Genomic DNA, 14,399 nt, shown 5'->3' on the forward strand with positions numbered 1-14,399 from the left:
GGATATACACTGTACTAGTGCCGACATTGTGCATGCTCTGTTGCCTGTGTCTATGTGCCTGTGGTTCTGTCAGTGTTATCATGTGATGTATCTGGCCCCAGGAATGTGTCAATAAAGTTTCCCCTTCCTGGGACAATGAATTCACGGTGTTCTTATTTCAATTTCCAGGAGTGTAGAATATTTTTGTGTCTTTTCCTTACAGCAGACGACTCAAGAAGATATTTGTTGCTGAATGTTTTTCAAACAGTTCTTGTTGGTACATTAGGAGCGTCTGTCTGACTTCTGTAGTAGTGTGAGGTGGAAATTGTTTCTTGCAGGAGCCAAAGGATACTTGTCGGATTAATCCATTGCTCAACTTGACAAAATAAAACGCACACACTCACAACATTTCCCACTGACAAGCAGAATGTGTGGTCAGAAGCAGTCTGACCGCTGAACCAGAGTCTCAGGTATGTACAACAACTCAACAGAGCGCTGGATTTTTTTGCAAAGTCTATACTGGGGGATAATTAAATGCTGTCATTGAAGCCATATGTGCGGCTGTGGAGTACCTCATATCAGCCACTCCAGTGGCATGATGTAATCCTGGTAGGTCTCTGTGTGGCTCTCTGGTGATAGGATACACCCGCCCCTCACCCCTCTCCCGTCCTCTCAGAAGTCTGTGATGCCAATAGTACACAAACCACTGCACACCAAATCTTAATGGTCTGCGTTTTAACTCGATGAGACGGTAGAACCGATTGTATGTGGGTAGCTGGTTTTAGGTAACAGAGAGGCGAGTGTGGTAAGGATTTGAATAATTTATTGGGTACTGTCAAGGCTATAGCCTGAGCTAGTAGCATGTAGGGTATAGTGTGTTGCACAGAGGGTGGTTCAACCATCTTTACTCCAGCGATCAAACTGCTACGCTATATCATATACTATTCTAGATAACTCCGCTGAACTTCTTTTTTTCCTTGAAAGGCCTAGATCCGAATTTTACTTTTAGTATTTCCGCATATGATCGTATGCGTGTACAAGCGTGCATGACGGAGTCTTGCACAGACGCCCGGCCGACGGCTGCTGCCGCACTGGACAGTTAAGCCTACTTTACACGCATTCAGGAGGACGACGGTTCGATCCCGCGTCCGGCTATCCTGATTTAGGTTCAAAAAATGGTTCAAATGGCTCTGAGCACTATGGGACTCAACTGCTGTGGTCATCAGTCCCCTAGAACTTAGAACTACTTAAACCTAACTAACCTAACGACATCACACACATCCGTGCCCGAGGCAGGATTCGAACCTGCGACAGGAGCAGTCGCACGGTTCCGGACTGCGCGCCTAGAACCGCGAGACCACCGCGGCCGGCTCCTGATTTAGGTTTTCCGTGATTTCCCTAAATCGCTCCAGGCAAATGCCGGGATGGTTCCTTTCAAAGGGCATGGCCGACTTCCTTCCCTGTCCTTGCCTAATCCGATAAGACCGATGACCTCGCTGTCTGGTCTCCTTCCCCAAAACAACCCAACCCAACCCTACTTTACACGACGACACTAGGTTGCATGCAACAGCGCCGCCGGCCACTGCGGATGTGCGCCACGCGTAGCGCAACTCGTTGGTGAAACTAAACCCTTTCGGCGTGTTCCATCTTTGGCGACACTAGTTGCATGAGTTTTGAGATTATGTGTGTTCGTAGAGTGTAGATAAATTGAAATATGTAGTGGGGAGCGGAGAATAATATTCGCTTTTTAGATATCAATGCTTCTATGCTTTGCATAGATGTTTGTGTGATTTCAGTGATGCTGATTACAAAAATAAGCAACATATTGCTGCCGCTGAGACCGTCATGTGCGATCATGACAGATGGTTTGACAATATCTGAGCTGCAGGGCAAAATTTATTGAGTTAGAAGCACATATACAACCGAATTAAGAAAAATACAAATAAGTGTAATTCTAGCTGTGTGTTCTCGTCTACAAGACTAAAATCCCATCGTTAGAGTTGGCCAACTCTTTGTTAAGGAATATTGTTGACTGGAGGGAAGGCTATACAAATTCAAGAAGCTGCATTCTTCATTATATGTTCATCTATTTAAAACGGCGCTGCAGTGCTCCCCATTCACATATGTTAGAATTTTGAAATGTCGCCACTTCACAGATCTATCTTCAAGAGAGTAATTTGCAATGCGGCCTGCTTCGAATAATTACTGCCTTTAATGTTAATAATTGTTACTGTTAATAATTATTGTTGTTAATGAAGAAGGGTCATCACCAACTAAAACTGCATCTTATAGCATGCCGAGTGTTCTCGGTTGTAATGTATGCAATGTGATATGTAATTTCAGTTCTGGCGACAGTGCTTCATGCATTGCAATATCTTTATTCCTTATCGCGTAGTTAGCTCTATTTAGAAGGAACGGTAACAGTTCTGGTGACATTCTAAGACAATTAAAAGAACTTGTTGGGCCTACCGTTATAAATTATTTCAGCAAGGATGCTGAGCTACCGATCTGACGTCTTTTCTTCATTCAGTCACGAATCGAAACACGTTTCTTAACGTTTTATTATGCAGCAATTCCACGCAACAAGATTCAACTCCATCACAACTCGTGCGACTTGCAGCTGCCAAAACTTACATTTCAGACACGTCTCAGGAACCCAAAAACCGACAAAATTGAAGCGTATACTGGTTTTCGCCGTGTCTACAGTCAAATATGAAACCATTTGCGTGCCACTCATAGCACGCAACGAGTGGCGCAACCCAATGTCGTCGTGTCGTCGTGCAGACTAGGCGAAGAGTCTCGGAGGAGCGAGCCCACGACGTCATCACACAGGCTGAGCAGAAGCCGCTGTGCGTTGCACGCTCAGGAGGGTCGCGCAGGCGGCGGTCCGCAGCACACATACGAGAGGCCCCCGGCAGCAGGCAGCACACGTGGAGCGGCACCGGAGGTATAGTATTTCACGTATCGGGCATCCAAAAACTGGACACAATCCAGTTCGCCAGTATCGCGCATCTTACGTATTCTGCTCTCATAAGTGGCGCCAGAGATAAGTCCCAGTTCTGACGACATCGCGGCCATACGACGTATCCAACTCTAGCGTTCCCTTTGACGAAATGCCAGGGAGCGTTGTAAGCAGATTCCCTCGAGTTTTGCGCCATCTTCCTTTTTCAATGTTTTTTAGCGTCGTTTGCTACATCTCCTTACCAGTTAAACGAGCCAGCAACAAGTCGAACCGCCCTCGAATGTCCTCCTCTTAGTCCAACATGATCAGGGTCGACACAAAGAATCCGCATTACCGTCATCATCATCATCATCATTACCATCACCATCTTCCTTCCAAGTATTAGGGATCTTGTCCTGTCAGTCTCGTACAGGTGTTCTCCTGCCATGTTTTGATTGGTCGACGTAGAGATCTTACACGATTGGACTGGCACTGTAGGACGGATTTTTTGGACCCTCTTTCAGCTCATTCTTTGTATATGATTTCTCCAGTTGCTTTGTTAGTTCTTGGTACATGGTTTACATTTTAAGTTCCTTCAACAATCTTCGTTCCTTTCATGATCCTATTTGATTTAAACAATTAAACTTCTCAAGAACTTCATTTCGCATATTCCGTCTTTATTGTTCAGACTGCAGTGCCACAGCACATCACAGGACTTCCTTAAGTCTTATAAAGGCGTATTCTGATGTCTTTCTGTAGTAGGGAATATTTAATTAGATTATTAATTGCTCTCGTTGTTATTGTATACCTAGCGGCTTTTACAGATAGGTCTGTTTCTTCCAGATAGATTAGTTTATAGCCTAAAGATGTGAATATGTTCATTCTTTCTAGAGTCTTGTTCATCAAACCGATATTATTTTATACCAGTGCCAGACATTTTTTGCATTTTTTGCTACTGTGATGCTATCTTCAGTACAGACAATATAAGTTAAAACAGTGAAAATACTTGTATATTCACTGTGGCCATCACTGCCAAATGTAGATGTTGGCCTACGGTGGAGGAATATTGGACGTGGACTGAAACTGTCAAGATGCGCCATAATAAAACAAGGCCGTGTCCTTCAAGTGTTTTATTATTTGCAGCTACAGTGCTGTGTTCCTCTCTGTCTATGCCATAGGGTCCCGAGATGCTGAGGACGCCACTTTGCTGTCTACAGACCAACTTGGCGCTAAAAGGCTATCTCAGCGACCTATGCAACAAACTGCGGCCTGCCAGCCTTGTACAGCCGTGGTGTTCTGATGACATCAGGATGCGCCAGAAGCCGACTCAGCGCCCTCCGTCCCCGTTGCCTCAGAGTCACTCGATGGGAGCTGCAGGGTGGCCCACAGTGTGCTTCTTTGCCATCGTGGTTGAGACTGCGATGACAACAAGCGCCTGCGATCCAACAGCCAAATCTGTGGCCCTCACCTCAGGATGCCTCCAGCATGTGTTGGGAGCCAACAAGACTGCCCGTGGTAGCTTTCTTACCTCTCTACCGAATCCTCTCCACCACTCTCCTACTCGTCGTTCTACTCCCACCGTGACCATTTAACACGTGATAATGTGCTTCTTTTAAAACCTCATCTCTCAGCTTCACTGGCACTACTACCCTTGTGCCTGACTTCGTTTCCCTGCAAAGAAGACCATCGTACATATTAAATTGTGACTGTGTCCGATACAATTTACAATCGTTGTCAGCGTCCTGCAATTCTTGCCATACTGTTAGGTCATAACCTATGACTTCTACTTTTGCCACCTTTCTACTCAGTGCATCCGCATTACCATATTTCTTCCCAGCCTTGTGCACCACCTCTTACTCGAATTCACTGAGCCTCACAGCCCTTCTAGCGACTCTAGTGGACAGATCCTTCAACCCTAACAACCACTTCAATGCAGAATGATTTGTCACTACCTGAAATCCTCTCCAATTTAAATAACATTTAAAATACGTGATTCCATAGACTACGCTAAGCATCTCCCTCTCAGTTGTTGAGTAATTCCTCTCTGCTGCATTCAACTGCCTAGACGCATAGGCTACAGGATGTTCTTTCCCATCAATTTCCTGACTAAGAACACACCCTAATGCTTGATTCCATCCTTTTCAAAATCTGGAAACACAAGAACCATACTTGATGTTAATACTTCCCTCCGTTTGTCAAACACTTTCTGACTCTTTTCTCTCCACTCAAATTACACATCCCTCCATAACAATAGCGTCAACGGCTGTACTAAATCTGCAAAACACTCCACGAACTTTCGATAGAAATTGCAAATTGCGACGAATGATTGCACTTTCTTAACTGTTTTCAGCTCCTGAAAATCCCTTACACACTGTACTAACCATGGATATGTTTCCACTCCGTCCTTACTGATGATATGACCCAAATATTTTACTTCTTCTAACGCAAAATGACACTTATCCAGACTCAACTTCAAACGAGCTGCTCTTAACCTCACAAAGACTTCTCTTAACCGCTATGTTGCTCCATACTACTTGAACACACTGTAATGTCATCCAAATAGACAAGACACTGTCGTGGTTTCAAACCCCTCAAGACACTGTCTAGCAACCTCTGAAACATTGCCAGAGCGTTTCTCAAACCGAATGGCATTCTCCTGGAGTAGAGAAAGCAGTCTTTGGACGACCCTCTGGAGCCACCTCTAGCTGATGATAACCACTCGTCAAATACATCGTAGAAAAGTACTGGCACTGTCCTAAGTCATCCAAAGTCTCCAATATGTTTGGAATGGGGTATGCGTCCGTTAATGTCTTATTATTGAGGTATCAGTAGTCACAACAGAATCTGTATTCCTCAGTTCCATCCATAGATTTTTTAGGCCCAATGACAATGCCCGTTCCCCAACTACTATTAACATGCTCTGTAATATCGTCTGCAAGCTGCCGATCAATTGAATCCTCCACAATCGGCTGCAAATACCTTGGTGTTCTGCATGGTTTACTGTACATAGGTGCTTCATTCCCTGTTGGTATCCTCTGTTGAACTAATGGAGTTGCTGGGAACGACCCTTCTGGAAAAAAATCCTTAAATTCCCATAATAGTTCTTCCATATACTCAATTTCTCTTCCTTTCAAATACTTAATTTTGTCACTCAAAGCAGTTCTATTTGCAGTTAGTGGTTGATCGCTTCGCCTACCTCTTGAACACCAGTCTTCGTCATCTGACACATCCAAATTTGCTACTAAAACTCCTTTCCTCAAATTCGCGTCTACAGCGCTAAAATTATCCATGTTCACAGGAACTACTCGCTCATTGTTCCCCTCATTTACACATAAAACATTGATTTTCACAAAACAACCAAATGGACTCAAAACTTCATTGTCCTCCAATTGTTCAATAACACATACTGTACCCACAGGTAGATTTGTCTACACACTTACCCAAAGCGACTTCCCAGTGCCACCAGACACACACTCAGGAGAATGAAGCCTTAATGCTAACGTACGTGGTTCAATTGGTTTGTTCATTATATTGAACTCTCCTCCCGACAGCACTGCATTGATAAAAGTTTTCCCAAGCAGAAATAACATTCCACCAAGATCCACAGTTTGTTGTCTAAGGTCAATTCTGACATGATGTTGATGTAAGAAATCTACTCCTAGGATCATGTCGCAGTCCTCGCTTACCCATGGTGCTACCTCCATGCATGCAGTAAATCGGAGTTTCTCTATTCGAAAGTCAACTGTCACTGACCCCAAAGGCATGACCTCCTTATCCCCTGATCCACGCATCCCATTGCATGATGGGTCTAGCTTCCTTCGTCCCATTATATTCCTAGTAGACACTGACACTTGCGCCCCTGTGTCCAACATAATCTTAAACTTTTTAGTTCCTATGGATCCTACCACTGAACATTTCACCTCTGCATAAGTATTTGTAGCATTGAAATTAAACGGGAGCACCGTTAGGAGGGTCTTGGGTCCCCTCTGCCGTTTATCGCTTGTCCACCGCTCCTATCTCCACTTCTCCAACCTCCCCACAGCCAATTCCCACCCCTTCCTTTATTCCTTGGTGACTGGGTACATTGCCTCTGCACATGTCTCATACAACAAAACTTAAAACATTTCACACCCGCTGTAAACACTGTTTGCCTCTGGCGTGCCCCTGTTGCCACGTATATTTCCTCACACTAAATTGCCAACTGAATGGCTGAATACACATCTTTCGGAGACCCTTCACGCACTTTCCGTGACACATGCGCCGGTCACCCTCTCAAAAATACATCAAGTGCCATTTGTGCGGCTTCCTGCAACAGAACACTATTTGCTTCATTGCTCTGACCCAACTCATAAGTATACTCATTATTTTCCCTTATTCTGTCCGCCAATTTCTCTGTCTCCCCCTGTCTCTTTGACATTGTACTTAACCTCTATCTAAAGTACCGAGCGCTATTCTGTTTTATCGTACCTTTGTGAACGCCCTTCCTTTGACTGTTTAAACTGCCCTGCCTTCCTTAACGTCTAAGAGCACCTTACATATGTTTTCCTTCACCCATTAATCTAATCTTGGCTATTCAAAAGTAATAGCAGTGTACATGGCTACAACACTATGAGAAAGGATCTTCACTACTCAAGGTTAAATCTAACTTTGGCTCACAAGGGGGTAAATTATGCTGTCACAAAAGTCTTTGGCCACTTACCTAATAGCATCAAAAGTCTGACAGATAGCCATATAGCATTTAAAAGGAAATTAAAAGAATTTCTCAATGGTAACTCCTTCTACTCATTAGATGAATTTTTTGATATAGTAAGTGGGTATTTCCCCAACCTCAAACAAAAAAAATCTGTCATGTAATATTTTGTCTACTTAATATCTTGTATAGACACCTTTTTTTTAACCTGACACGTTCCATATCATTACGAAGTGTCATATTCATGATGTATGGAACAAGTACTAATCTAATCTAATCTGTTGTCAAAATATTTGAATACATTAAACTAAACTGGAACTGCTAGTATTTACATTGTCAGAATGAAAAATAGGTATGCAGTTTATCCTACCAAAATACCTAATCTTGGCTGTTGTGACCAAGTGCTGACAAGCCTGTTTTTGGCACAGTGCAGGCTTTAATACTGCACGCAAGTACTTGTTCTTGGTAAATAAACCAATGTCTGTGCAATGTGATGTATAAATGTTCATGTACTACTGTAGTTGTATCAATTGAGTTGTCCTGCATTACTTGTACACTGGTTGTATAATATTGATTACATATACAGGACCAAATATATAAAATAAAAATAACAGACATTAGGATACTATAAGATGGGTTGTAATGACACTGACAACATTATATATAAATGTTTAGCAACAGACAGCTCTAAGACGAAGAAAATCAACAGATCAATTTACTAACGCATTTGCAACGACCTTACAACAGCTTCTATGACAGTAATTTACAGTAAGTAAGTAAGGATCCATGTAAAATCACTGTAGCCATATGTTTATATAAACTGTGTATGATGACACAGATTATAAGCAAATACGTTTAAAGCGAAATAAATATTCTGTTCTATCTTAGAGCTTGTATGACTGGTTCAACTGAACTTTTAATCAAGTTATAACACAACCAGAAAGAGAATAAGACTTAATGAACTTTTATCTGTTAGAGAATCTAGACGGTAAACACTTAGACTGAATTGCTCATTTACAAGCGTAGATTATTACTGCCAAAAAGTTGAGCGGCTGTTAAGTGAAGCTGTCATCTTAGTACCAAATGTGAAACGTATGAGACCAGCTGGTGCCAGTTTTCAGCACATATGGAATTCTGGTAGAAATGTTCGGCAAAGATGCATAAAACTAAGCTTTCATATCGAAGTCTTTGCTTTTTGTGATCGTTTGCGTGTGTGTTGTACTGTATGTGGAGGTGCGTACTGTTTGTGTTGTGGAAAAGTGATGAGTAAATGAGCCGAGTAAAATGTATTGGAGTGTTTCTTTTACGTTCAGCTAGCATCGAAAATAGTACAGTACGATTTGCAAGGTACGTTGAAGAGCGGAATATAGTGGCAGTTACAAATTACTTGGAACTATTGGTAATTACAACCATTACATTTTTCTTGCTGCGCTGTCATCGAGTACATGCCATTCTTGGATATTAGGTGGCATAGAGCTTAACAGCCATCGTTTTTCGGCCGCAAAGTCACAATTAACAAAGTTATCAAATACACATGTGATATAATAATAAAACTTGCTGTGCTTCGTTTTGACTATGCGCTCGGTACCTGGATGTGATTTACTTATGTCTTTGCAGTGTTCCCTGGCAAATTACAGATTGCCGTTGAGCAATATTATTTGGATTTGACTTTTACCGGCGTGTGCCCTGTACGTGGACTATGTGCTTTAATTTCATAATATTATTCCCTCTGCGAAATTGTGCCTAGAAATGAAAAAGAATCAAGTAGTATTAATAAACATCGCTAGAAATTGTTGGAAATGCGCGAAAGAGGGTTCGTTCCATGTGAAGCGACCTAAATTTAAACAAGGTCCTCACTCGATCCTTCGCAATTTGATGAAATGGTTACTGTATGTATTTTACAGTAAGCCAAAGCAAATTGAATGTTGATAATTTGTATGCTGCAGCCACTAGCCATGAATCTGTAAATGCTAGTTTTTGTTGTTGTAACGGTTATGAATGACTTTCTGATCGTTATTTTTTGGTCATGTCCAGCCAGCTAGCATGTTACAAAGCTTTACGTGTTATCCATGGTTAAAGTCAATTCAAAATACTTTTTCTTCTATTTTGTCTGGTTTTTAAAAGACTATATCTTACAGAACTTATCTCAGATATGACTTTTTTATATACCGCGAAAAGAGATGATTTTGGTTATCAGAAAATGGGTAAGTGTGATTCTTTTTTGAGACAGACCAGTTCAAAAAATAAAATGTTATAAAATATGCTTTGGTTGATATGAATAAAGAGAGTGAGGAATTTTTGAGTATGTGCATTTGAAAATGACGTAAAATATGTAATGTTATTAGTTCTGTTTTTCTTGAAATGAAAATTAATTTGCCCAATTTTTAATTTTTAGAAATATTTATCTGTTCATTTAGGTTGTTTCTTGCTATTCTGGAATTCATCTAACTCGATGGATGTTCAGATTAACATTTCAACACACTGTATCAAAACTGAGCTAATGAATTTTTATGTTAAGAAAAACTGAGACTCTTAATAAAAGGGTAACACATTTTATATCATATTGCATATTCAAACAGGTCACATATTCTTGGTTCATAATAATGGTGAAGACATTTTTTTGTAACTTCATTATTATTTTTGAACTGATTTATCTGAAAATGAAATAAACTTTTCTTGATCAAACAAACTGTCTTTTTAATAGAACAAAGAAAAACCAAATCTGAAATGGCTTCCATAATTTCTCCAAATCACTTCAGGCAAATGCCGATTTCCTTGCCCAGGCAAATGGCGGGATGGTTCCTTAGAAAGGGCACAGCTGACTTCCTTGATCATCCTTCTCTAATCCGATTGGACCGATGGCCACACTGTTTGGTTCCCTCCCCTAAATCAGTACCTAAAATGTAAGTGGAATCACCAAGTTTCAGCATGGGATTCAGATCAACAGGAGCATTAAAGTACACTTCCTGATTTATTCATATGTCTCAATGTGCAAAAGCTAGCCTTTACAAAGCATAGCAAGTGGCCACACCACGCCATTTATAAAGCTGCAATTTGGTGTGGCTGCATGTAAAATCCAACCACTAAAAATTTCATCAAAATTGTGAAGAGTCAAGTGGGGACCTTGTTTAAATTGAGACAACTTGACATGGAATGAGCCATGGGGATTGCTGGGTGAAGTCAGTTTGCTGTTTGGGTAGTGAAAAGTGATGAATTTGAACTCATCTCGCAGCTGAGGAATTAGATTGTACAGGAAAGCCAGAAAATTAGGATTGTTGTGTTTGACAGTATTTTGTGTAAATTACTTTGATGACCTCGTGTGCATGAGGAATAATGTGGGTATTACTGTTGTCAACAGTAAGTATTGTGAGTGAGGGGAACTTGGTTTCCAGGCGAGACACACAGTGCATACCGTCAACATTTGAACTAATGTGCAGATATTTTCAGTGAGTTATGGACACAAAAGTAAATGAGAGTAAGAAATGAAGCAAAGTGTAATTACTCTATAATTCCTTGTTCCTTGGCAGGTGTCCTCCCCCTGTCCCTCCTCCCCAAATCTTTAACACTCTGTTCTGACAAGTGTTTGGTATACCTAACAGTGTAGGGCGTACCTATTTCAAAGACAGAGTAGCTTTGCCCTTAGAAGCTGTTTGCTGTCTATGATAAAATAAGAATGTAATTGGCAAACTTCTAAATTTCATGCCATCCGTCAATGAAGTTGACACACGTGAGATAAAAGTGCACGATCTTATTAAAGTTTATTCCATAGTTTGAGCTAGTGGAAACATAATGAACGTTCTCAGAAATTTAATGAACATCTGACAATATGAGAGAGAGATTGCTACTCACCATACAGCAGGGATGGTGAGTTGCAGATAGGCATGATGAAAATACTGCCAGACAAGTAAGGTTTTGGCCAAAAAAGGCTTACATCTGAAAAACACACACACACACACACACACACACACACACACACACACACACACACACTTGGGCTGCTGAGGACAAGTTGTGTGTGTGTGTGTGTAGTTCGGATGAAGGCCTTTTTGACTGAAAGCTTACTTGTTTGACAATCTCTTTATTGCGACTCACCTTCCCCACTACATTGTGAGTAGCTATGTATCCTTTTCATAATTTTGTTGTTATTCTATCCTGCATTTTCCATTGCTTGATTATTCCATATTTTCTTTAACTCGTAGCCTTCTGCCTAATAGACAGGAGTGTATGAGGCACATGAAATACAGCTTCTCTTTCCATAACATTTTATTTGTTTAACAAATTTAATTTTAATTGTGATGTAGATATTATAGTACCAAAATGGGCAACATAAAAAGACGTGTGGAGGACATAATAAAATCAACAGAAGACAAGAGGCTATACAGAGGTCTTGTCTTGCAGAATGAAATGAAAGTGTTGTTAATAAGTGATCCGACAACAGATAAGTCTGCTGCTGCTCTTGATGTCAATGTAGGTACGGTAAATTTTTAAATCACTATATAAAAAATATTTTTTTAAAACTTTGGCAGTAAATGTATTGTTTTTGTAAATTATTGGATATTTAAATGGAACATAGACAACATGCAGCTGTAACAAAATGTCTTTTATTTCCCTCTAGGTCACATGAGTGATCCAGACCATCTCCCTGGTCTTGCCCACTTCTGTGAGCATATGCTCTTCCTTGGAACAGAAAAATATCCATCAGAAAATGAGTACAGCAAATATCTTTCTGAACATGGGGGAGGATCAAATGCATGCACATTTTCTGACCATACGACTTACTACTTTGACGTGGTACCGGAATTTTTGCCTGGTGCTCTGGACAGGTATGGCTTTCCTTTATTTCCAATGGTTCACTATTTGTTACTGTTTTAGTTTTGTGGATGGTGGACTGGTAGGAAATTTAGGCAACCGTATCATAGAGTATGTATTTACATACAGTCATCTCTGGGCACTGAGACTGAACTCAGGGCTTAGTGCCCTTATCTGTTGTTATTTCATCTTGGATTTTCCAATGTTGGATGCTTAAAAACGTTGTACAGCGAGCCTCATCCAGTGTGTACCGATTTGTTTCTATTACTGGCACCTGTAAGTCATTTACATTTATTTGGGATTGTATAATATAAGTTTTTGTAAGATAAAGAGTTACAGTAATACACCTTTTTAGCAACTCACGGGGTACCCAGATATTTTTTCCAGAAGTAGATGTTTTCATTAAATGGGTTTTTTGCCTAGGTACATGGAAGGAGTGACTTAATTGTAATTGAAGCATGTTTAGGTGATGAAAGAGCTATTTAATTTCGGACTTACCAATAATCTACAATAAATTTAAAGACAGCCTACACGTATATCACACTTTTTGCAGAACGCATGTCTTACTTCTTAAAAACAATCAAGAAGTGTTCGTTTTCTCCTTCCAGCGACAGTAATGATAGAAGTTGTTGCTCCAGTTGGTTGTTGTTATAATCAACTTGTCGACATTAAATGATGAAAAGTAGTGCCTGGCATTATCCAGCCCTTGTACAGCAGCTGCAACAGCCTACTCCTCCTCCTCCTCTCCTCCTTTGTGGTTGTTGCCACCACCACTTCCTACCTCACAGTGTTCTTTCACTAGAATTTCATATATCTCACTCGCTTTCATAGTGGCTGTAGAAGACAAAACATCATCGCAAGAAACAGAGTCAATGTATATCACATCTTCAGGAACATCTGTGATACTACTAAGTTCTTCTCATGGAACAATATCACCTTCATTGGCAGCCAATGTACCACAACCAGCCTTTTCAAAAGAATTTAACACAGTCTGATGCATTACACAGTTCCATGCAGCAACAAACATGTGTGGCCTGAAAAATGTTAAGCCTCATCACATCCTTCCTCTTGAGGAATGTAATAGATTTATAGATGACTGCTACCATGCATTTTCCTTTAACAGAGAGTATTGTACCCAGGTGTAAAGGCTGGTATGTGCAGTTTGGTGGAAGAAACACAACATTAATATTTCTCAGAAATAATGCTTCCTTTGGATGTACAGGGCACCTGTCGATCATAAGTAATATTTTTCTAGCTGCTGCACCCATATTGACATCTAAATGCCTAAGAAATCTTGTAAAGATTTCCGATGTCATCCAGCCATTGATGTTGTACTCGTAAGAATATGGTGGTGTCTGTTTTTAAAATGCCTGGGAGTTTTAAATTTCCCTATTATCAGTGGTGGTAACTTGTCACACCCTTGACCATGCACACACAATAGAGCAGTCATTCTTTCTTTACTTATCTCCATGTCATTTTTCTCCATTAACAGAATAAGTTTTCACAGGAAGTAAATTGTAACAGATGCCTGTTTCACGTGCATAACCCTCTATTAATTTCAGAAATGTAGTGTTCTTCCAGTTGTTTACTTTTCTACTATCACAGACTCACTCTTTTCACTTATGCTGTGGAACGAGAGATTGTGTTGTTTCTTAAAATGATCTGACCACCCGTTTGATGCACAAAAATTTTTTACACTGATCTTCATGACCTTTTCTTGAGCCTTCTCTTGTAAAATCGTTCTGCTTAAAGAAATGCTGCCTCTTGTTATCTCTTCAAACAATTTTAGAAGAATAGTTTGCACATCACTGAACACTGAAATGTGAATGTTCTTTCTTTTGCAGTCAGAGGAACCACTAGCTTTGGCATTTAACAATGTTTCATTGTTTTTGAGAATACCGCACATTGAAAGGCCAGTTTGAGGCTTTTCGCCGTGTCCAGAACTTCTATGTTAAGATTATCTTCGACATCGTGAATGAT

At 40.5% G+C, this 14,399-nt stretch overlaps 1 protein-coding gene across 1 annotated transcript in view; it reads left to right on the plus strand.

The window, feature by feature from the left end:
- Window positions 1-8,933: 8,933 nt before the first annotated feature.
- LOC126278967 (insulin-degrading enzyme) overlaps window positions 8,934-14,399 on the plus strand; it is a 164,673-nt gene continuing 159,207 nt past the window's right edge. The window contains 3 exon segments of the mRNA XM_049979260.1: window positions 8,934-9,009; window positions 11,912-12,081; window positions 12,226-12,433. Coding sequence (XP_049835217.1) covers window positions 11,928-12,081; window positions 12,226-12,433 — 362 coding nt within the window. The 5' untranslated portion in view covers window positions 8,934-9,009; window positions 11,912-11,927.

This window comes from Schistocerca gregaria, chromosome 6, assembly GCF_023897955.1.
Source record: "Schistocerca gregaria isolate iqSchGreg1 chromosome 6, iqSchGreg1.2, whole genome shotgun sequence".
Lineage (NCBI taxonomy): Eukaryota > Metazoa > Arthropoda > Insecta > Orthoptera > Acrididae > Schistocerca > Schistocerca gregaria.